This window comes from Copadichromis virginalis, linkage group LG15, assembly GCF_057382275.1.
Source record: "Copadichromis virginalis isolate Kocher_CV1m ecotype Utaka linkage group LG15, C_Virginalis_male_GT1.1, whole genome shotgun sequence".
Classification (NCBI taxonomy): Eukaryota; Metazoa; Chordata; class Actinopteri; order Cichliformes; family Cichlidae; genus Copadichromis; species Copadichromis virginalis.
Genome location: NC_140632.1, coordinates 13,546,336 through 13,572,018, shown reverse-complemented (window position 1 = coordinate 13,572,018; position 25,683 = coordinate 13,546,336). Strand labels below are relative to the sequence as shown.

Sequence of the window (25,683 nt, the reverse complement as noted above, 5' to 3'; positions counted from 1 at the left end):
CTTAGTGCAGAGCTGTAAATACTGATGACCTCAATAACACCCATTTGCCTATTAAAACCACTCAAAATATTTGTAGAAGGAGGTGAAAATGGACTATTTGAATATGCTGAAATGATACTTATTATGCCAGAAGTAGATTTATTTTTAATGCAATAAAAAATGGATTCTGTGTTAGAAATTAACCATAAAAAGTGCAGTTGTTTATATCATACATACTGAATATCAAAGCTTATGTGACAGAAATAAGTCACCATATTTGTCCTCATCAGAAATGTATTTTTTCTCACTAACTGCAAGAGTTTGGGACTGAAAATAGCAACATTTAATGCATCTGAAAGCATCTCAGCATCCTTAAATCTAGAACAGCTCTTTGCAATCACCTAACAGCCGGAGCTTGTATTTAAAGACCAATTTGTTACACTATTTAGAATTTCTGTTTATTTGTCTAATATATTTTGGTATAGCTGCAGTCTTGGCAACCCATGAAAACACTTTAGCTGTACAAGGCAGTCCATGTACGTTGAGTTATTTTTAATAAATCCTTAACCAGGCAATTTGATAATTCCCAAATCCATCTGTCAAATAGCATTTAATTTAAAGACACAAATTTATCACATTCATGGCGGTGTAAATTTGATTAGTCCTGAATTATGTATAAATGAATAGCTCTGCCTCCATCCCTAGACTCCTTGGGATGTCAGACCCCAACTTTAAATCCCTCTCACCAAAGCAATATGAGCCTGAAAAGCTATTAGAGCATGACTCCTGAGAGATGAACAAGACAAAAGCGTTATGCCTGTACCTCCACGTAAGGTGCGAACAATACCAGGCTATTTTCACTCTGACAAGCCATATTAGTCGTGCCAGCTTTTGCCTGCTGGCAACTCCGACGTGATAGCTGTCTGGGACATTTTGTTTCCAGTCACAGTAACTGATCCCTTGATTAAAAACATTGAATGCTGAGAGCGTGTTATCCCTGTTTGGAGTTTCTGATCCTGGGTGTCTCAGGCGACTGCTGGGCTTTCTCATCCCCAGCGGCAACAGCTGATCCCAGGAACTTTAAGGACGCAGAGTGGATTGCATTACTGAGGTGGAAGTCAAAACATGCCAGAAGTGTTTGCCTGTCATAACCCTTCGCTGAAAAAAAAAAAAAGAAAAATTCTGGTGTGTAAGCTGATTTCTAATGAGGAAATAGATGCATTGTTACCCAACTTTCACTGCAGTATCTTTAAGACAGCAAACGGTCTTTGTAAAAGTTGTTTTTTTCCCCCGCATCACACCCTATGGCCTGAAACAGATTTATATTATGTGGTGACATAATGTTAGCTTGGTGGCATTCATGTTCATGGGTGGTTTCCGTGTCTCTTTTGTCAATGGCTTATAAAATGGCAAGAATTACACCGCTCCCCAATGAGTTACGACTAGGCACCAAGAGAGCCCATTAACAAAGGCCCAGATGCACACAAATCACCAATGTGTGTCCAATCTTTGTTTACACTATCACATTTGGCTTTGAAAGGCCCTCCACTTACACCCATTCATGGGCATCAGAGATGGAGATGTCTTTGGAGAAAGGGAAGTTTATTGGAGGCTTTCCTGTAACAGAATGCAAAGCCTTATGAGTTCCTCTCATATTCTCCAGTCTCCTTCTCTGCAGGCAAACCCTTGGCACTGGCTAGCCCAATAGGGAAAGTCACTTTTTGCAAGCATTGCCAAGATTTCTATTTGAAAGCCAAAAAGTGTAGGCAGACAGATGCATCTGTCCACATTCTGTCTGTTCCTCTCTTTCAAACTTTCCTCACTGGCTCTCACTATCTCTCTCTCTCTCACACACATGCATATGCACACACATCCACTCGCTCACACAGGGGGCTGTTTCCTCATCGTTCACACTGAGAAATGCCCTGTAAGGATGTCCTTATCCTGCAAACCAGACTCTGCTGGATGCTATATAATAACAACTCCAGCCATCCACCATCCAATCAGCCAGGCTCACTGCTGTGGGTGCGCGCGTGTGTCTGTGAATATGCATGATTTTTTTTCTCTCCCTAAGATCTGAAACCACAGCGCACAGAAGGATTTATTTTTCCTGACAAGATATAAACAACTCATACAAAATCAATTTTAAAAAGGAAAATATTTATTCATTTACAATTGTTTGTGGTCGGATAGAGGCTACTGTGTGAGGAATTTCAGCTGAGAACCATAAATATTACCACAATGATACATTAAAAAACAGTCCATGGTGAGCACAAGGATGGATAGAGGTGGATTATGCAGCAGGAGAAGTCTGAGAATTTTCTGTGGACATTTGGACTTTCTTGCTCTGGAAAAAGTGGGGCATCTTTTCCACTAATTATGGGATGAATCCAAGCTGACTACAACTGCTACAAACCTTTCAGACCAATATTTCAAACCAAAAATGTGTTAAATAAACTGTATTTGAGTTATTAATGAAGCATTCATTTTAAGTGGCACAATGAATCATAATCTGTAATGTTTCAATGGATATTAAATCTCTATGGCAATATGAACTATAATGTTTCATTAGTATAGCCTTGATGAATCTTTTCTGCACTTATGATGTTTTTTTTAAAAAACAAAAAAACATGTGAAGCATATGGATCCAGAGTTATATTTAACATATTATGTTTTAAGCCTCTTTAAAGGTCTAATCAGGCACATATGATTCAAAACTGGGTGTGCACTGGAAGACTACAGTCAGGTGCTCATTAATCCAAACATCTAATCAAACGTGGAACCGGCTCAGTGGATTCGGGCATGTAGACATGGTCAAGAGGATCTTCTGAAGGAAGGAGCTGAGCATTAGAATGAACTGGGATTTAATTAACTGTGAATGGGACATGCTTGATAGTGCTAGACAGGCTGGTCTAAGTATTATAAAAACTGCTCATCTACTGGGATTGTTCCACACAGCCAGGGAGTGGTGTGAAAAAGAGAATCTATTCAGCGAGTAGCAGTTTTCTGTGAGAAAATGTCCTGATGATGTCAAAGGTCAGTGGAGAATGGCCAGGCTGCTTGGAGCTAATAAGAAGGCAACAGTAACTCAAATAACCATTCATTACAACCAAGGCATTCAGAAGAGCTAAAAACATCAAACCTTGGAGCAGAAAGTAAACACTGGGTGCTGTTCCTGTCAGCTAAGAACAGGAAACTGAGACTACAATTCACACTGACTCACCAAAACTGGCCAACAGAAGATTGGAAAACCATTGCTTGGTCTGATGAGTCTTGATTTCTACAGCAACATTTAGATGGTAGGGTCAGAATTTGATGTAAACTATGTGAAAGGATGGCTCCATCCTGCCTTTTCTCAATGGTTCAAGGTACTAGTGTTGATGTAATGGAGTTGGGGATATTTTCTTGGCACACTTAGTACAAAATGAGCATTGTTTATACACCATAGCCTACCTGACTATTGCTGCTGAAGATGTCTTTCCCTTTATAACCACAGTGGGATCATCTCAAAATGACACTGGTACTCAGATCGTCTCCGCAGTCATCAGATCTCAATCCACTAGAGCACATTTGGGATGTGGTAGAATGGGAAGATTGACATCCTGGATGTGTAGTCGACACATCTGCAGTAACTTTGTGATGTTATAATATCAATATGGAGCAAAATCTCTGAGGAATGTTTCCAGCATCTTTGTATAATCTACAAAAAACAAAACAAAAACAAAGCCCCAAATAAAATAAAAAAACATCTGAAGGCAAAAAGAGGTCCAACCCAGTAGTACCATGGTGTACCTAATAAAGTGACTGTTAGATGTATACACCACAGTGAATGTATGCTGGTGAATGTGTACATTATATTTTAAGTTACTTTAAAAGAAAGTAAGAACATTTATAATGCCTCAGTCACAATTAAGTGACTCAGTAGGCCGTGACTGTGAACCAGTGTGCACGAGAGCACAGCCCCGGAGCTGCTGAGCTAAACAAAAACGTTTCTGTTAATATTTCTGATTACACCTGCGCTTTTCCTTATCTTAAGTCATCTTCTCTATAAAAGACCCATATTGTGAAAATCAAGGTTACAATCACAATGGAGGTGTAGAGGCTGAAATTACTGTGGCAATAACCTCTATTGATTACGACTGTCATTTTACATTGCAGTATAAATGCACTAATATGGTAGGACTGCATTACTACAAAAGCACTGTTTAAATCATTGCATTTGAACCACTGTAAAAATAAATCAATAAATAGAAAAAAATGCATGATTCAAAACATAGCATCATACACCAGAACTGAGAAAAACAAATGCAGAAATGGAGCTTTGATTTTAAAATGTCTGTTTATTGTTTATATTTCAGCAACAACAGCTCTTAGATATTGTGACTTTCATTCTAATGGGTTTCTTGGGGTGGTAGTTAACAGATTCACCTTACGCTTTGTCTCGTCTCTGGTTTGAGACCAGAATGACACACAAACCAAGATTCAGAGGATTTAAGCTACTATACTCCTTGTGCCAATCCCAAGTTTGGATAAATGGGAGAGCTGTGTCAGGAAAGGCATCTGTGCCAAATCAAATATGCATATCCATCCACTGTGGCGACCCCTTGGGAAATAAGGGCGCAGCCGAAAGGACCCAGATAATGTGTTTCTTAACCTCTACCAGGACTCTTTAAGAGTGGTGCACTCAGTGCTTATTGGGTATTTGACATTTCTTCAAACTACTTTTAAGGTTGAACAGCACCAAATAATTATTATTGATCACACCATCATTAGGGTAACTTCTAACACAGACTACCATTTTGTGCCTGGTAATTCAGCATTTATGGACGGGTAACAAATTCAAGGGAAAGCCTGAGTGCTTAAAACCCACAGTGAGGTGATTCACTTATTCTGTTATGCTGGAGGGAGCACCGTGCTGACATGTTTGGGGTCCACTAGTCACTCAGTACAAAGTTGTTCTGAGTGATCACCTTCATCCTGAAAGGAAACGTTTCCATTCTGATAAGAGGGGTCTGTACTAGGATGACACAGTGCTCATTCATAGGATAAGAGGGGGAGTAACAGAAGGGTTTGATGAGTTGGAAAATGATGTGAATCGTATGCTGTGGTCTTCACCCTCATCAGGTCTCAGCTCAGTGAAAAGCTTTAAGGGTGATTTCGGACAGACATGTTAGACAGCCCTCTCTCCACCACCTTCATAGAAACACCAGTGACTTAGAAAAATGGTATTCTATTCCTCCTGTGAAGCTCTACCTAAACTGTGGTGGTGGCATGTGGTGACCTAACACATCGATTAGACACTTGATTTTTCCTTCAATTTGCCACGTGTCTACAAATATTGTTAAGCTGTTAGCTTCTTTTATCAATTTAATAACAGAACCACTATTCTCACCTAAGATAGTCAAGTATCCATACTATACCAAGACAGTTTTGGGGTCCAGTGGTTACAAAATAAGACGCTAAATGGCCTGCGTATAATAACCTGACTGGGTAGTGGCACTGTCTGCTACACTGCAGCACCTACTGTGACTAAATAAGGAGACTTCCTCATGCCTACTTTATTTTCATTAACCAATAATGAAATAACTTTAATGTTGACTCACAGATAATATGTAATATAACTCATAATTGGACATTAAATGTTACTTGGTTTTAGCTTCAGTACTTGCACAATAAAATTGTGTCTTAAATAGGCTCAAATATATCATCAAGCCTTTGGGTTATAACCCAAGTGCTGTGTGCTTTTGTTTACAAATGTTATCTAGCTTCATACAAATAGCTTTGGCAGTTGTCTATGTTGTTACGTGATACCTTTGACAACTGATTTTGCATTTCATATAATCCTTACATGATTATCAGCTTATTAAATTAAATAGTTTATTATATATTATGCATGGCATATGCTACTTATGAAATCGCCTACCTTTGCAATCAATTACCTGCAAATAGAAGAAGCTTGCCTCCCAGGTTTTTGCCAGACAGTTTGAACAATAACATTTTTAAATGATCATGCTCTAAAGTTAAACTAGTCATGCAGCAGTTTTGTCTCTTATTCTAACGAAACTGCGACTGAAACTGAACACCTTAGGGTGCGCATCACCTTCATGAAGTGCACCCAACAGGGCAGGCGGGCTAATGTCAGGATCACTGCTCTGTGTGCAGTTCAGTTTAATGGAATCAAAATTTAATTAACGCTGCCTATTTAAAATATTTTGAGCAAAAATTGAGCATACAATATATAATTCATGAAGGCACTACTCACACAGTCTAACTGCATGAAAATTCATGCAGTCGAACTTCATTAGGGTGCATTAATTTTAGTTTCTATAAAGGTATTGAATAGAGTGGCGGATGAGTACAAATTTGATTTTCAAATTATTCTGAGCTGCTGTATCATTAGTTATTCTACAGGGTACAGAGCATTTAGTTATTTGTGACGATCTATCATGGCACATTACCACAATGGGCACAAATTTACCATAGTTCTCAACTATAGTTGCACTGAGTAAATTACCATGCCATTATTGAAAGTAATATGGCAGATAGAAGTTACAGATGGCTGTCACATTATTAAGTCAGAGCGCAGTACCAGAAGTAAGTCTGCCTGAGTCTAGTTGCCGTGGGGGGGATTTGTGGGCATCCATCAGCACTAACTGGAAGTGACAGTGTGCAGAGAGGTCCTAATTACTGTCTCACTTGACTAATTGTCGCCTCTGAAGAATGTATTCCCCACTGAGATCCCACCTCATTGACAATACTGCTCAAGACATATAGACCAGGGCTGCCTTCCCCGCGCTCAAAGGAAGTGTCCACAAATGGGAAATGTAAACACAGTACACTGCGAACTCAGTGCTACTGTCGCTGACAAAAAAAGAACAGGTTCAAATCATCTTTGTGAGTTCCAATGAAGAAAGAGTATGTGTTCCTTGTAGGGGCCCTTGTGTGGCTCACCAAAGTGTTAGTTACAGTCATCACGGAACAATATGCTGATGAATTGAGACCATTGTTGCCTTTCTGGAGCCAACCATGTTAAAATAACTTGGGGTATTCAAAATAATGCTGTAGAGATGAGTCTTTAGTGCTGGGCTACTAAACTGAATGAATGTCTTCTCTTTCAAGGTCTTACCATTCAAAGTGCATCAGCTTCTCGTTTCCATGGTTTCCCCTCTCTGCGCCAATGCTATCTTTCCACCACTATGCCTGCGCGGGAGAGAGCGAGAGGGGGAGAGAGAAAGCGAGGGAGAGAGAGAGAGAGAGAAAGAGAGAGAGAATGACAGAGGGCTTTCAGCAGTGGTTATCTCTCCTTTGCATAAAGTCCCCTTTGCATTACTCAGTGCATGAATGGCGTTTGAATAAACACACCAGCCAGCTCATATGGAACCCTCCACGGGTTACAAGCGAGTGGGTGTGTATAAACTCATCTAATTTGTGGTCTTCTTCAAAAATGACAAGGTTTGATCATAGATGGAAGAAAGTACATTTCCCAAATGGCACAAGGGTATTTTCCTATTAGTCACAACAAGCTAAAGGCGCAAGAGTCATTTAACATCATAATGTGGCAATTATTTGATATTCCCATCTCCTTTCCCCTTTTATAACTGGTTCACACACAGTTATCTCCACCTGAGCGGCTTTCAGGGAAGTGAAAAAGGGTGTTAACCTGAGACATCTAATTGAAAACGAAGATCAAGATCAACACAGAAAGCATTAATCTAGTGCAGTGGAAATTGTATGTTTGCCCATGCATTCCCTGTGTTCGGGCTTAAAATATTATTTAGATTCTTGATTAGAAAATTAAGTCGCAATCATTTCTTGCTGCATTAATTTGCATGCATTGAGTGAGGAGGTACCTGAGGACTTAACGCATTTGCAATGCCTTAGTATTAGGCCAGAGGGCGCTTTAATTTTAAAAGGAAAACAGCGTGCCTGTCAGTTGATGTCTTCTCTCGGAGCTCAATAAGCATTCCTTTCATGCTGTGTGAAGCTCTGCTGACTTATATGGAAACCCTGAATTTCTCCATAATTATGCTAATGGTCCAGATGGTAGCATCACGAGTGCCATTCTCTTTGATATTCTCACACTGCAGAGGGCTGGTGTGCAGACCCACGCAAACCAACACACGCTCAAAGTCAGTGTTCACACCACCTACTTGAGCCCATGTAAATTAATTCGCGGATCCTTTAGCTGAAAAAAGCCCACTCGTCACTATTAAATGCATGTGCTTGTATTTGTTTTGGGGATTTGGCAATTCTTGTAAAGTACAATAGAGTCGCACTTCAACAAAAGGCGGGTGTAGGTGTCAGTATCCTTTATTTATCTACACATTTGCTCATGATTTACTACGACTTTTACAGTCTAATAAAAAGAACAATAAACGGCGATGTGAGTGCACTTCAAGAACATTTCAGTGACATTTGTGAAGGTTGAAAAAAAAAGCATGCCAAGGTCATACACTGTAAGGCCATGAATAAATATTCCAGCGAATTTTATTTTAGAGTCGTCGTCCCCCCCCCCCCCCCCCCCCTTAACCACACACTCGCGCACAAACATACACATACGCGCGCACAGGCCAGCCATTCACTCACTCGAGCCACACAATAACTGTGTTCATCCAGGCTTGGACTCTGGTGGCGCCCATCAAAGAGCTCCTTTCACATCTCCGTGGGGATTAAATGGGACCTCCACCCTTTCTGGGCGGCTGTGCGCCGTTCTACCTATACCTCCAGCTGATGCACTGGCCCATGAAGAACTGCCCATTTAGGGCGGATGCTGATAAGGTGCATGTAGTGTTAAATCAATAGCACAGGCCTATACGCAAGAGCGGCAGATATCCATCTTCTCGGTGCAATGCATAGCATAGGATAGAGGCTGTTTTTGAACCCGTTAATCAGATAGAAACGCGATATGCTCAGCAGATATTGGATGTCTTTCCCCGTGAAATTTAACCAGCGGTGGAGTCTTTGTGTGTATGACGCACACACCTTCACTTCGGAGGATGGCTCGCACTTGAGAACAGTCTGTTGCTGGAAGGCTTTCAAGTCTAAAGTGGAGTTATTTGCATAGGTTAAATATTCGTGCCTTTCAGCAGCTTCTGTCGATATTACGGATTTGCTGTTCTGCCAATTTTAATTCCTTTCATTCCACTCCTCCCACATTTCTGGAATGATGGTGAAAATTGTCGGAAGGTTGATGCTTGAAATCCCGTAAAAGAGCTTCTGAAAGGGAAGTCACGAATGACAAAACACAAAGTGGGCCCACATATCCCACTGGGGTGCAAAGGAGGAGGGGGGGGGGGGGGGGGGGGGGGATCAGTGCAAAGCTATCCTGCTGACATCACATCGCTTGTGCACGGTGCATGGCCATTTAGAGCGGTGTATAAGCTTTACAGTGTTTTCTTTATCTGCCGAATTCAGCAAAAATACCTGAAGTGCTAAATCACTGCTGGTTGTTTGAACCCTGAGTGAGATTGCTGCTTATTTCTTTGACTAGACTGTCTCTGGCCGTGGTGCTGAAGAGAGATCAAGCGGAAACGTACTAATCGAGTGTTAAATAGAGTTAACATTTGCCCTTTATCACATGCCACTTCGGTTACAAGATAATTTAATTTGATCAGTGGCATAACTTTGTGTGATAATTATATAGTCCAGAGCCTCCTGTCTCAGATTTACTTTGCCTTCATGGGTGCATTCAAACCTGGTAGTGATTTGAACTGGTTGCAAAAGTTAGCTACCATTACCGTGTGCACTTTAACGATTGCACATTTATAGACACACCTATAAATGCCTGCGAACTTGGTGGGCAAGTTATGAGAGGAAACTGGGAAACAGCTTCCTAGAAACGTGGTACGAAGAGAGAATTAAAGTTTTACACTGCTAGCTTTCAATTATTTTTCTCCCTTATTCCGCCATTCCATCCCTCGCTCTATTTCCCTCCTCCCTGCTCGGCATGTCTCTCCGTCTTTCTATCTGTAGTCTATCTCCATCTCCCCTTTCTCCCCTTCTCTCTCAGTCGCGCTCACTCTCTCTCGCTCTCTGTTGCGCGTTCACAATACTAACCTTGGCTCGACGTCAGAGCCTGTGCAGCAGTGCAGTATAATGGGAGCGCAAGGAACCCAGAGCGCCTCATAGGGGGGTGCATATCGCTGCTGTATCCTCTGCTTGGCGCTGTCTAGCTCCTTTCCAACCCACTCCAGTTCCTCACCTATAGCCCATGCTTGGGCTCCCTCCTCCCCACTGGATCCGTACCCTTCGACATGGATGTCCCGCCGTCCCGCGACCCCGAGGATTGCTGTTTCTTGGCGCAGTGAAGAAGGAAGAGGAGAACGGGAAGGGGAAGGAATCATGCCGGGACTGCTAATGGATTTAGGGAAAGCGCAAGTGACCATGCCGTGATCTTGCGCATCCAGGGCCGCCGTTACCCTGCCTTGCCCAACAACCGTAGAAGAATTACGAGGGAATCGAACCCGCGCACCGAGGGGAATAACCACTGTGCATTTTTTTTAAAACAACATGAAGATTACCTCCCATCATCTGATGATAACCAGTCTTGCTTTCAGGTCCAACCTCAGGCTGATCCCGCTTCTGCTGCTGTTTCTTGGTTACTCTCGCGGGATGCCACACGTTTTAAGATTTGGTAAGTAATCTGTTTATAACAATGTATCATCGACGTTACGATGTCTAATCACAACAACTACTCATAAGATTGGCCACAGCGGCACGACACATTGGCGGGATGCAGGCTGTGGAGATATTTTTGTCCCACTTTTGTCACGTTTTCCGTTAAGAGTTTGCAAATAATATCGTCTGCACTTTTAAAATAGCGTTTAGCCCGGCGAATATTTCATAGTGTGCCTTTATAATGTCACTGTATTTCGTAACAGTGTCTTCGTGGGGTTTTACTTAGTGCTTCATACGATCAGCGACGAATGACGCTTTCCAGTGAACTTGAAATCACCGTTACAGTAACTCTGGACGCTTAAAGGCAGGAGTAGTCTATGCAACAGTTCACGGCTATGAAGCTCACCACCAGAGCCGCCGCTTAAATCTCCTCACCCTGCATCCTGAATCATCCCGTAGGTCTTTTAAACTGCTGACTCTCCAGCACATCCTCTGCAGTGAATGTTTACATGTAACCATTAGCTTGCTTTCCGAGAGTGGATCAATTATTGATCTGTGAAAAGTGTCGATCAATGCGCCGGGCAACGGGCTACTTTATATCCGAAATCCCATCAGGGAATTCCCATGATTTTGCTTAATTCACACGGTTGTTGCCGTTTAAACAGATACTTGCTTGTTTCCAGTGCTCACTGGATGTGCCCTTACCCAACACTGTGTCTCAGATTAGCTGTGTAATTCGGTAGTCTAAAAGTTGAGGCACTCCTTTAAAAAATATCCTGGTGAGTTAATTAGACACTTTAAAAGGATTAAAGAAGTAATTCTTCAACACTTGCCACTACGGCGAATTTTCCCCGGTACATAACTTCAAAACAGTGCCATTAACGCCCGTGTTCCTGTCTGAAAGTCACTAAATCGCAGCCTCCCGTGGCTTCCTCTGATGCTTAATTAGATCCGTCTCAGGGTGGCTCTTTCTGCCGCTCTCTGTTGCATTTACAGAGAACATCTTGGAGTGACAGGGGAGCCGCCACGACAGCGGATGTCATCAAGTGTTGACAACACATCCTTACAATCCCCAGTTCTCCTGAGGGTCCTGTTTAAGAGTCAGGCCGCGTCCGCAAGAGCCGCCGCTATGGCAACGGGATGTGCTTGTCTTCCTGCTTCTTCCTCAGCAAGACGCGCGATTTCCCGTCTCGCGTGTTCCCTGACAGACGCCGGGCGTCTATTCAGTAATCCTCGGAGGACGGTAAAGTCCTTGCACTGGCTAATAGCAAAGTTTTCAAGGCGGCAAATGATATCGAACATTCCCAAGAGACAAAATCCAGATATCATTCTGACCATGGTTACCGCTTTATGCATATTTATTGTTCGTGTGTGCGTGTTTTATCAGTGCAAAGGTTAGACGTGAACCTCCCCATACCAAAGATGTCGCCTGTGCTAACAAGCTGGATCTGTAAGGCATCTGGTATCAGCAAGACAGACAGAACCATGTAAGATAAGAGGTGTTTCGTGTCACTGAGATCTTTTGCCCTGGGTGAACCCATGCTTGATATTTTCTCCTTCTTCTGGTGGAAGTGACAGTCAGAGCGCCTGGCACGCGTCTACGAGCCGGGGCTCTGTCCGTGGTCCTGAACAAGAGCTTGTTTAGTCGCACGGACTTGGCAGCACGGCCGCCTGTTGCTGAACAACTCTTCCTTTTCACAACACACTGATACACCTTCTATAAACGACTTAGTCTTTGTTTTTTGTTTTTTTGTTTGTTTTTTTATGCACTATAATATCTGTCATTCAAGCGCCACACACGCTCTATTGTAAAATGGCTCCATTTTCTGCACTGTAATTCATTCTCCTTAGAAAAATAAGTTTATGTGTCTGTATTTGCTTCTGAAAGAGCCGAGTTTCCTAAAGAGAAATATAGTTAAATTAGAGATTTATGTATCAGCTTATATAAAAAATAACACAACATGTCAGTCATGCATGCACACGGGAGAATTACAAATCCCTTTAAAGACATTAGAGTCCATCCAGTACATTTCTTGTCCTGGAGGATGTGCTTACTCATCAGATAATCCCAGCTGCTCCTGCAGAAGGCTGGCTAAATGAGGAGGTCAGCTCCCCTGGGTCCGTCTGTTCCTTTCCTGCCCCAAGATCCCTTTTGCCCAGACAGGCGGCTCACATTGTAAAAACCACTGTTCTCCTGTCAGGCTGAGACCTCTACACAAAGACACACTGTAACACTACGGCATAGTCAACCTTTTGCATTCATAGCTCCAGTCTCACCATGTAGAGCGACAAGTGTCGGAGGAGAAAGGAAAAGAAAAACAGTGTTCAGGCCACCAGCTGCAGGCAAATATGCTGAGCCCATTCCCATACTGAGTTGAGTTATTATGTTCAGTGTTCCTCATTTATAAATCTTACAGGTAATTTATTTAGTTAGATGCAGAAAATAGAGCCAGCCCATACAAGTTGTAATAAAAAACCTCTTGAGAAAAGATTCTCTCTTCATTACTACTTCACATTTGCCTTCTGGGAGCACTGAATTACACTTTTTTTAGCTACTGATGTTGCTAAGGGTCTTTGGGATAGAGAACAAAATGTTTCTGTCGTTTAATTTTCTTTTCCCACCCTTACAATGAAGGCTGCACACATAAATATGCAAAATGCCCGTTTTGAATATAATCTGAAACACAACTGCTTAAAATACATAAAATTCCAATTGTGTAGAAACATCTGAACTAGCTTCCTGAAATAATTAAATAGCTTAGTGTCAGACGCTTCTAAAGCTCAGTTTTTCTCACTCACAGATGGCCTGTTAAAATTCAGTGAAGTGGAAATTCAATGTTTTCTTTCAAATCTGTCCCATAACCTGAAGGATCTCATTTTATTTTTTTATTTTTTCCATGCAAATAACATTTTGTGCATGATCCTATTTAGCTGCCCCCAAATGTTCTGTCACACAAGCAGTGAGTCATCACATCTGCTATTCCAACCCAGATGACTTTGACTTACAGACCCGCATGTTACTCTAAAAATAAAGAAATTCAGTTGGAGAAATATCAACAGTGAAACTGAGACCGCCTTTTAATTCTGATGTCCGTAGTCGGTCTGTGACTGTGAGGTTGAGTGATAACCTTATCACTGCCATTTGGAAGCAGCGCTGGCAGATGCAGTGTGTCCCTGGGCTGTCAACTCCTGCTGAAAGCATTGTTGACTCAGAGATACTCATTTCATTTGTTTATTTCCTGCTTATACTTATATTTCCCCAGTACAGACGTGTGGGAATATTTATGACTAAAACACAACATTCTTTTTCATTTTGGAAAGGAAATCAAGCTTTTTTTTCTCAGTCCACTGGCAAAAGACACAATCCCCTCGGGTAGAAGAGAAGTTTATCTAACTCCTTCCACAATGCTGTGCCAGAATATAGGCTCTCTTTTGGGTGTCTAATATTTAAACCGCTTTATCCCCTCGTGGTGGTAAAATTAGAAGGTTGTTGAAAACGAGCAAGGATAGAGGGAACACATTCAATGGGAGTTTGTGGTTAATTGACTAATTTGCTTTTGCTTTCTGCCAGCCTGAATTATCAGCATGCTGGAGTTTAGTTTAGGATTGCAGGAATTATGGCTAACACCCTGTGCCCTGGCCCACTGCCAGCATGTTCACAGCAAACATATTTAAAATGGGCACAAAGCTGCTTAAAATATTCACGTGTCACTTGACCCAATCAAAGCTTATAGAAATATGAAACTATCTCTGCTCGCAAATGATTTCCATGGTATAAAAATACCCACCGTGGGTTTCAAGAACAAAGAGGAGATCTGTCTTACATTAGCATGCAGCACCACACATGGGCTTGAAGCAGAGAACTATCTAGATGGATTTCTAAAACATGTTTACAGTCCAGAGTCTTTGAAGGTCTAGCTGTCATGCCTCAGTTACAAAAGGCTCAATGGTGATTAATTCAGGGTACATATTTCTTGCCATTTTGAAATGGCAAATATCTTTGAGGTATGAAATTAGTTTTTTTTTCTTAGCATTAAGTCTTTTTCTTTTCTTTTTTTCTTTTCTTTTTTTTTTTTGAGGTTTACCAGCAACTTTTGAAAAGATTATTTACATTGAAGGAGGCTTTAGCTGATTGACCTTGTTTGCAATGTAATCCTTTCTTGCATAACAGCCTCTTTTAACACAGTCTGCTTTTATTTATTTATTTTTTTGTTGAAAATCAAACAGAATAAATCTGAGACCTGTGCTCCTTTACTTCCCAGCGCAAGGCTTGCCTTATGTATCGGCTTTCATTATTCACAGTCTGTCACTCTTTGTCGTTGTCACTCAGGGATTTTGCCGGGTATCAGAAGGGTTAGAGGTTATATGTGCAATTGCTCTGTGAAACTGTCCCTTGAGAAGAGCCTACAGCACGTCTTGCTGCGTTGCTGCTGTGGCTCGGAGCCGACTGAAGGTCGGAGCTGAAAGCACTCACAGGGAATAATTTTTTTCTTTTCCTTTTTTCTTTTGCATCTTTTAATACATGTGGGACTGTCCTTCTCGCTATCTCACCAAGGGAGCTGGAAGTAAATTTGAAGTCACTGAGAGGTGTAAGAAAAACAAGAGTGTTTGTTAGAGAGGAAAAGAGAGAGAAAGAGAGAGTCTGTGTAAAGTGTGAGTGAGATGAAAAAACAGTGAGTGTTGAGTCGTATACAGAGTAAAGATAGATTAGTTTGCCTCAGAGCGGTCCACTCTCAGCCCACTCTCAGTTGTGGTCTTTTATTACGGTTTTTTGATGGCTTCTATGAAGAGAGACGGAAAGGACAGTAGAGTATGTGGAAATGTAGTGGGAGGCCAGGAGTCATGCACTGCATCTCTGAATAAATGTCAGCAGTATCATATTAGCAAGTTGAAAATTTGCCTGGGACTGCAGATATGCATGAAATAGCTTTTATAGGAGTGAAAAACTGAAAATAGGTTGGTAACACAAATGTCCTTGTAGTTCCTTAGAAGAACTAAAACCCAAAATGTGTTTTCATTAGCCAGTCGTGTGGACATGTTGGGTTTGTCTCCACTTCAAATAGACTATAAAATAGTGTGAATCAATAAAAATCAGCATGCTGGGTTGCTTCGTTGAATATTGATAAAGGAAGGAAAACTGGCAGCATAGCAAATAAGGAGTGCCAAATCCCGGATGTCCCCTTTTCGTGTATCACAGGTTACCATCTGTGAGAATACAAACATGAATATTACAAAATAAAAAGCAAATGTGTGCTCAAAGCAGAATATGAAGGATTGTGCTAATATTGCATTGTGCTGTGAATTAATGACTTAAACAGCCACAAGCAGCAGCAGCTTGAGCAGGACCACATGGTTTTGAAGTGTTCCACACTGTACTTCCAGTGTTGTCACAGGAGACCACTCAGGAGCAGGAACAACATGTCATGTTTTGTGTTTTACTGTAACAGGAGGTAAAAGGTGCAAGATCTTTAACTTTATACTAGCTCAAGTGCACTAATTGCCTTTTAAGTGATTGCTTAATAGAAAGAAAATAAAACCTGGCTTGTCACCTGTTTATTACGGTAAGATGGCAACGGGGCTAATTGTTAGTAAATGTTTACAGTGTATTTGTTGTATGATTAATGCATTAAGACAGTCTCTGATTGCTTTTGTTGGTCGTGGGTTGTTTTTTTTGTTTTTGTTTTTTGCTGAAGGGCTTGTTTACCAATATGTACTCATAGTTTTAGTGTTTTAAAGATGTGCCTTAAGTTGAGGCAGTCAGATGTGAATTTCAAACACACAGATCAGGTAAACATTTCTGAAGGCATATATGCCATAAACGATAGCATTGATGTCCAAACTACATGGGATTCTGAAGTCAATCGATTGCAGAAAGCCCTCCGGCTGTGTTGGCTATGATGCAAGGCACCAAACAGGTCAGGATGTGGTGATTCACCTTCATTTCCAGCCAGCTGAATAAAGAAATAAAAGAAGGAGCAGAGCTATGGGTTGAAGGAGAGAAAGCAAAATTCGGGCTCCCATTGACAGCATAGAATGTCAGATGTATGAACATTTCTCTGTGTGAACCAAGGACACAGGGGGAAATGGGCTCTGTGGGAGGACATATTGAGGCAGGCTTACTTAAAATCATGTTCTTTGAACCAGCATGACGCTCCATTGTCAAGGCTGCACAAGGGCTATGCAAAATGCCTCCCCCTGCAATGTTGAATTTATTTTTTCTCTGCTTTCACTCAGAGGGTTTGTAAGTGTTTGGGTAGCTTTCTGATGTTGTTTTGATGACAGTTTTGAATGAAAAGATGAGATTAGACATATGTGAGGGGGGGGGGGGGGGGGGGGGGAACCGCAACAGTATAGGAAAGCCTAAGAATTATTAAATAAAGCAAAATAAACCACAGAGTTTGCAAAAGCATTTTTTGAAGCTTTAATAAGATAAGATAAGGCTTTAATGCTACCTGGCTTGGCTGCAGTAGGTTTTGATTGTGTTCTGCTGTTTGTCATCCACGCTCAGAGACAATCCAATTGAAATGACCTACTAAATCTGGCCCTTCTCCAAACATAACAGTGGACTGGAATAGGCTTGGTTTGATATTCCCATCTTGCACAATTTATTTTAAGAGCCTGAAGAGACATAATGAAGCCAATTGCTTCCATTTCTCTTACACAGCTTCCCATGAGATATACCCACAGCTTTTTAAAAATGACAAAGAACCCTGAATTTGCTACCCAACAGAGTTCGATTGAATGTGGGAAATGGTGAAATTACCTTAAAAAATAAGAAGCAGCAGATCAGGAGAAAGATTAAAGCAGGAGCCTTCATTTTTCACCCATTTCACCTCTTTAGCCTTTTTGCTTTTATCCTGAAAAGATGTTTTCTTATTTAGTTTGAAAAACTACACAACTGCACATATTTGAGGAGCTTTGCTTTTTAATCTGCTTTTTTTTTATCACTTGCCCTCTGGCTATTTTCCTGCTAAAGTCAGTGTGCGAGTCTCTTTCATTTCTTTCTCTCTTTGCTACTGCGCAGCTGCCTGTGTTTGCAGAACAAGCAAGACAAATTGACACACCTTTGCAGCAAAGTGTACCTGTAGCTCTGATTATCAGCTAGCTTGTGTACAACAGTGGCTGATGGGAGGCTGATGAACCCAAACTAGGAGCTGACATTTTCCTGCCCTGTGGCTGAGGGAGAGAGGAGGGGTGCAGGTGTCCGTTCGGGTCTAATGCACCATCCATTCAGTCGTTTAATTGAGTGTCTTTTATCTGCCTCCGGTGACCTCTTTTATTCTCAATTTCTCCCTCTTCGTTTCCTTCCCTCATCTATTTTTTCTGTGCCCCACCCAGCTCTCTCTTCTTCTGTCTCTCTCTTTTCTTCCCAAGTCAAAATTCCTCTTTTTGCTTGTTTGACAGCACACCCATCTACCTGCATCTAGCTCTGACTTTAGACATAATGGCCTGCTGTTTTCTAAACCAATCTGATGGGCTGTGAGGAGACAGTATCATGCTGAGGTGCACTTTCAGCATCGAATTAATATCCAGAAAATAGACTTTTCTGTCCATTTTCCTCTTATTTTCTCCATTTCTTTGCCTTTGTCCTTCACTGCCCTTCCTCTCCATGTCGTCTTTGTTTCCCCTTTGGCTTTCAGCTTGTCTGCTTGTCATTCCTCTACTTTGTTCTGTCTCACTGCGATCAAACCTTACTTCTCCCTGTCTCCTGATCTCAGCGTCCTTGCACACAATGATGAAAATCCCCGTACTTTGGCATACAAAGTCGAAATCTCAATTTCAAAGCAAGGAATACCTTTTCAGTCGAATATTTTCATTTTCGTACACCCAGTCTGGAAAAGGAACATTGTATTTGGGCTTTTATCACCATTTAAATTGTGCCCAACATATAGAGCATATGCTATCATTATTACCTCTACACTCTCCATTTCATTTTCACAGCAGAAATAGCTCTGGTTAACTAATATAGATTTACTGCAGATGAAAAACACTCTTGTTTTAACGCATTGCAACCCACTAGCTGTTAGTGCTGTTAATGCAATCTTATCCACTTATCCACTGCACATATGTTTTTCTTTCTTTTTTCCCTCAATATCTTTTTGGCTTGTTAAAGTTTCCAGGCATCCATGTCATTATCTCCCTGAAAACAATAATGCCCTTCTTTGCAAAGATCTCTAAATTTATGAAGATTAAAAATTATTATAATTAGATTCAGTAAATCCAGCGAACGGGCTCATTTTTCTACCCTTCTCCATCGCCCTGTGAAAGCCCAACTGTTAGAATTAAAGAGCTGCCTCCTGAATTAATTCTTGACCTTTGCCTCTAACGGGAGATAACATCTGCCCTTCTACAAGAAAGAAAGTCTAATTTACTAGCCATTTTGTTCAAAATTACATTGGTAAGGGTGTAATACAGGGCCATTTTGATGAACAAGAGAACAGTGCGAATTAGAATGAGTGCAGCAAAAGGAGCAAGGAGGACAATAGACTCTCATATAATTTGCCGAGACTTAATTGCAGCATTATAAATTGAACTTCTTTTTGGCTCTGCACCAGGGCTGGATACATATGATAAATGTTATATGTGTTGTAAGTTAAGGCTATCCTGTTAAAATATTCTCCCTATATCGGAGTGTTTTTAGCGCCTGAAATGAAATGTTAAGAAATGGTGCGATAGTGAGATGAGTGTCTTAACACCCTGCTTTTTGGCAAGTATGCTGGAGACAGTTAGAAATCCCTATGCTTAACTTTTAAGACTGTGAGATTACTGTTAGTCAAGTTCTTATCTATATTTATTTTGTTGAGTGATACAGCTTGAGGGCTGAAGTATCCAGGGATGCTCAACACACCAAATCCATCCTGCATTACGCTTCCCAGTTGCGATGCCGTAAATGGCGATATTATCACAGTGGGGAAAATTAATATAAACCAAGGATGCACATGCATGGTCACAATGTTCTCCAGGCTGGACTCCTTTAGCCTGCAGTGGATAATTAGCATCTCTCACACGTGCTTAGGCTTGATTAAAACTCAGTTTACAGTGAGCAGTGCTGTGAGGTCGCCATCTGTCACCTGCCGAGGCCACCATGAGATGTACTCTAGTCTGAGGGAGTGAGAAAGACCCTGTGTGTGTGTTTGTGTGGGTTTGTTTCATAGAGTAGAGAAAAAGATGAGGCATACGAAGAGAAATGGCAAAGACAGGTGAGGCATGAAGCAGCAGGAAACATTCTATTAAATAAGTTGCGCTGCTCAGTCCCTATGGCCTGTATATTAGACACAAATCACATATTTTCTGTGTGGGCAGAAAAAGTGTCTGACTGCACTTTTGAGATTTGTATTATTTACGTGAACTGCATAACCTTGTGACTGCAGTTTTAGGAATGCTCATGTTTATACATGGAATTCAGATGGGAAGTCTGAGAGCTCTAAGGCTCATAAAACCTACAGTGTGTGAAAGCCACTGTATTTTTCCCCAAATGCATGTGCATTAGTCAAATAAGACTTTTTGTTTTACCCCCCTCTAAAATACAGAATAAAAATACAATGCTGCAGCTGTAATATAAAGTACATCACAACTGCAAAGTGTATATTTGTTCTGATGATGATGAACCAAAGACATTTACATACCTCACCACAAAATGTGGAAACAATGCACATAGACTTTTTTTTCCCCACAAATAAATAAATAAATCTTATTTCCATAGTATCGTGAATATTTCATGGTATACCCTGGAACAGTTGGGCAGGTGGGAAGAATGCATTAAAAAATCATGCTGCAGCAATGTGGGGGCCAAGCACCTCACCGAGACATAGTTTTCACAACCTTGGTAAGGGTTGCCGAGTCTGTACACCAAGTTTGGTGTTAACACACTTGCTGAGATATGATCTTCTTTCTTGGGATGCACTGCTCCGATTTTTTCCATTTCTGATACGATACAGAAACCTTGGCTTCAGGTAGCTGCTGATACCACGTACTGCTCCGGAACCAGTGTTAAATTAGTAAGCTTTTCTCCTCACTGTGAGGCCGGGAATCTTTTATATGTAAGGCAGCATCCGAGCTCAACGTGAAGATTCCTTTGCAAACTTTATAAAATATAATAAAATAAAATACGACAAATAAGTACGTCAAAGAATGTAAATTTACTGAATTGGTATTCATTAGTGAAATGCTAAATTACACAAGCCAATGAAAAGTTACAAAAGAAAATTACCAGTGTAATTAAAGCTTCTCATTGGTGCATCCCTACATATCTTTACAGATTTTGATTGGCTGTAATGCTTTGGTAATGTAATGTTTAAATCCAGATACTCCATTTAAAAAAAATCCAAGGAGACCAGTGACCATATTTTGTCAATTTAGCATAGGTAACCAAAGTTATGTGCATAAGTGCACCTCCAACTTTGGCTTGTTCATGGCCCTCAAAGCACAGACGTTAAGATAGTAGACAGTTCCCAGTCAGGATGGTGAGTTTCACAATGTTTTGCCATGACAGAACTGACTCCAATGGCAGAAAAAGAGGAAGATGTGATCATGTACATAAGAAAACGTAGAAGCCCAATTTAATCCAAAGCACTGTTGCCTGTCACCCAATAAACTCCCAGTCTCTGTATCTGTCACAGAGGCGAGAAAAAAAAAAGCCTTTCAATGTTCCCCACAGAGAAACAACATAAAGACAACTGAAAGCTATTTGCCTGCGAAGAGTGAAAATGACTCCTCTTCCCGAGGCACCACTGAATGATGCCTCAGCAAGAGCTCAAAGGTGTTACCACCTGTGTACATCTCATATTACAACAACCATAATGTCTTTTGTTGTGTACCTCTGATGATTTGTGTGTAGCAGAAGTGTCAGCAGATATTTTCTAAAATACCTCTCATCTAACCACCCCCATGGAAAATAGGGAATTGTCATTAGATTGTTTTAAACCATTTTTAATACGTTCTAATATACATACAGTTCTGATAATATATAAAATATTAATGTAGCCCAAAATGTAATTATCTCCACTTGTTCTGTAATGTTAATAAATCATTTTGGGGTAAAAAATGATTTCTCTGCATGCCTGTTTGGGAAGAGATTCTCACTGGGGGTGTGCAGTGTGCAATGTGGGAAACAGATTTGTGATACTAACTGAAATTTTAAAGCAATTTAAAAAAAATAAAGTAACCCTTATTAGTATTAAACTCCTTTGTGACCTTTTTATGGGTTTATAAGGAGCTTTTTAACAAGCTTTGTAGCATGTATCTATGTGAGCGTGTTTGGTCATACAGCAAAACAACCACAGAACGTGTTTCTTTAGGGAGGTTGTGCAATCTCAAGTGCAGGCACATATTTTCTGTGAATAGTCAGAATGTGTGTGTGCACCCTTATATGCCTATGTGTGCAGGCGAGTGTGAGCACTTAGTGCTTATACATCTTATTTTCACAGTAGTTGGTATTTCTTTTCAGTTGCTTTCACAATTCGAGAGCAGTGAAGAGGCTGGAAACCGCTAGCAGACAGAAGTCATTTAGGAATTCAGCAATTCAAGGCCTGTGGAAGTGTACTCACAGTTTGGCACAATTAGTACCAAAAGGGGTCCCTGCTTGACAAATTAGCACACAAAATGTCAGCCGGTAGTTTAGCACATCCACAATAAGCCCTTGCAAATTAGCACATACTTTGAGGAGGGAGCTGGCACATTATTATGAATAGAGAGAGCCTAGCAAATTAGCACATCTGTTGCCAGCGCCTGGAATTAATACATGTTATATGATCACTGGTTTCCCACTTGGAGCCGGGTCAGGGATGAGGGCCATGGCACACATTCTAATTGAAGACAGTATGTGCTCATTATAAGAGATTGATGAAATTGATCTTTTTGCAATGGATAAGCTCATTATTACTCTGAGTTCAGCTCAAGTTAGGCATCTTTAAATGCTGCAGGCGGGAGCTATAAATTCTCTCATCAGCCACATTTTCCTTGTACTCAGTGGATTCTTGCATGACAGCTTTGTTTAGTTTCAATCTTCGAAGTGCGTGATTGTGTCTGTTTGCACTTGTATGTTCAAGTGTGTGACTCACTCTGAGTCTTAGCATCCAGCAGTGGCAGGTGACAGTCCAGCCCAGTGTCAAGAGGCTTTAAGGTGACAGGAGTGATTCTATTCTGGAGAAAACAGCAACAAGCCAGACAAGCTAGATAAAAACTGTTGTTCACACACAATAGCTCCTGTGGGTTTCATCTTCAGCTTCGAACGGGTTAGCTGATTATAGATTTGTTTTTTATTGATTGGTAGTACTTGTTTTTTTCCCTTATTTTTCATGCTGTATATCATATTCCGTTTTAACTATGCTTGGTACTTTTGCAGCAAATGTGCATTCCTGATTTTGTGCCACCAGTGACGAACGTCGCAGTTATTTTGATTCACCTAAACGTATTGACTTATCAATCTCTGGCAACCCCTCATCATCCAGTCCTTGATTCGGAGTTATATTTAGGAGCTGCTCATTAACAGCCCGTTAATTATCAGGTCGCTGCTGATTCCTTCCTCATTTGTTCCTGAGCTACATTTCACATGTTGCCTGCATCACACTCTAAAGTGCTACTCTTGGGCTCACTAGACACAACCAAAAATGTATTGAGCATCTTTCTAAACACAATATTGTTTTATTTGCTAGTTTTACAGTTTCCTCTGTCTTGCTCTTTCAGTATTAATGCTCATCAAGATAATAAGACCATAAAGGATGTAGTTGCCAAACAATGCATTGGCATGTATAGTCTTGGCTACAAAATGTTTAAACACAGCATGCATGTCTTATCGTGCACACAGACTAAAATAGTGAAGAATGTCACACCTCCAAAAGCAATGAATATTTACAAGAAGTATTTGACAAGTAAGCCAACATCCTGCAGTGATCCAAATAGTTATAATTTTTGTACAGACTGCAGAAGATTTTTTGTATGATTGGCTGTCATAACACGAGAGCGCTTCCAGCAGAGTTTGAGCATCCTGTGTGCTGGTCAGATTTTCAGGGATCTTCAGGTCGAGATAGAATTGGCTCTTGTGTGGCATAGGAAGGTCAGTCATCAGCTCTAAGAAGGGGAGCTTCAGATTAACGACCAGGGGCGGCGAATTTCTGCAGGCCTTCATGCATCATGTCCCATTCACCGCCAAACATGTCAGGGTGCGCTCCCACTGGGAATTTCAGGGATATTTATGGAGCGTTTCCATCACTTTTGCCTCCTGCCTGTTGCACTGATCCTCTCTGGCTGAAAGATGGAGGAAGGAAGAAACGGGCCAGCGGGTTAGGGTGTGGTAGATGTTGGGGTGTGGTGGGTGGAGGTCTTGCAGCCAGACTGAAGGCTTTCATGCGCATACCTGGGCCATTTGCCTTAGCAACGCGGTTGCTCGCATGTTGCCATGGCAGCCACCCGACTGCCCACTGCCATCCTGCAGCTGCACTGCTGGTCATTAGTCACAGAGACAGGTCGTACACACTATCACAATGCCCTTCCTCCACCAATCAGCTCCTCACATGCCAAAAGTGCCGGTGCCTCTCAGCCATAGCATAGCTGCATGAGTCGCCATGGCAACATATCTAACTCCCATCTCTCATTGTACAAGAGCATCCTTCAGTAGAGAGAGCTAATTGTGCTAAATGTATTTTCATTCACAGTTTGCAATGCTTCGCAAGTGCTCACAATTCAACAAAGTAATAAAAAAAAAGTCTTAGCTTTAATCTTTGTTCCAAACAGCATGTGATCAGCAGATAGACTTTACTGAATGTGATTTTCAAGGTTGTCTGTTACTAGTGTTTTTCAAGTATGCCCTTCAGAGATGTACTTTTTCTGTGTACAGAAGTTAATTTAGAACAAACTTAACTTCTGAGAGATATTAAGCCAGTGAGCAAGTTATTGCATGAATTGTAATCCAAAATACACTTCATTAACAGTGATAAAACATTAAAAGGGAGGAAAGTATACAGACACCCTCCCGCATTACGCTTTGGTCTTGACTTTCCGCTCAGTCTTTCTCTCTTTCTTTCAGTGACACACAGGCACACACATATCCAGGCACACTGAAACACTCCGATCAGCGGGCCCTGTTTTCTCGTCAGAGTGATTATCCAGCTCATAACTCACTCAGAGCTTTCATTTGCACCATAATTCAAACCAATCCCAGTGATGGAAGCTCTATAATTCTTACATGCACACACACACGCACACACACAGGCTGATTATCTCAGCTGCAACTCACACACCTGCAGTCACACGGACCACAAAAACAAGAGAAAGGAGAAGATAAATGCAAATATAATAGGTAGAGTGTTATTAGACTTTAAACAAGGTAAATATACATTAACTCGTATGGGTTTTAATGTCACTTATGTCTCTTGAAAGATGCATAACATCTACTTTGGGAAGGAGCACGAGATGGATTAGTCTCTATAATCAATAGTGCAAATGAAAACCAAGGATTCATGTAGCACATTAGATTCAAAGGAGCACTAACGCAAACGATAACCACTGCTATTCCATTTATTAGCATTTTGAAATTTAACTGTAAATATTTTATGTTATCCTCTGCAGACTTTTATTTAATGTTTCTTCTCTGAGTTCTTAAGGTACATGATTTCTATCAAACCAGCATGCCCAAGACATACAGCTTGCCAGGGAAATCAGATGTGCATAACCTAAAGTCCTTATGCTAATTTTCAACAGCCCAGTGGAGCTCAGCCTGCTCCCTCAGGGCTATACTGTAATAATTATCTATTAGGTCAGACTGACATGATTTCTATCATCTTTAATGGTGATTTTTGGGTATTCGCTCCTTTGAAGATTAATGTGTCATTTCAGTAAAATGAAAAGCCATGAATAGCAACATGTTCGCATCACATCGCTGTATAGGAGGAGGATTTACACATGAAAAAATCATTAACTCAGCTCACTGAGTGACACAGTGACGCTCAGAATGTGTGCTTCATTGCCTTCTTAACTTTGTACATATCTCTTATCACAAACTGCAATGCTGGACTGGGCTATATATAAATGAAAATTCCATAAAATAAAGTAAGAACCCCCAATATATGGCTGTACTGTGGTGACAGTGAC

At 41.0% G+C, this 25,683-nt stretch overlaps 1 protein-coding gene across 2 annotated transcripts in view; it reads left to right on the top strand.

Annotated features, from left to right (window-relative positions):
• The first annotated feature begins 10,042 nt into the window (after nucleotides 1-10,042).
• LOC146692079 (glutamate receptor ionotropic, kainate 2-like) overlaps nucleotides 10,043-25,683 on the top strand; it is a 63,876-nt gene continuing 48,235 nt past the window's right edge. For both annotated transcript variants that reach the window (XM_085432023.1, XM_085432021.1), the window contains exon 1: nucleotides 10,043-10,612. In XM_085432023.1, the coding sequence (XP_085288149.1) occupies nucleotides 10,489-10,612 (124 nt within the window). In that variant the 5' untranslated portion in view covers nucleotides 10,043-10,488. The remainder of the gene's footprint in view (nucleotides 10,613-25,683) is intronic.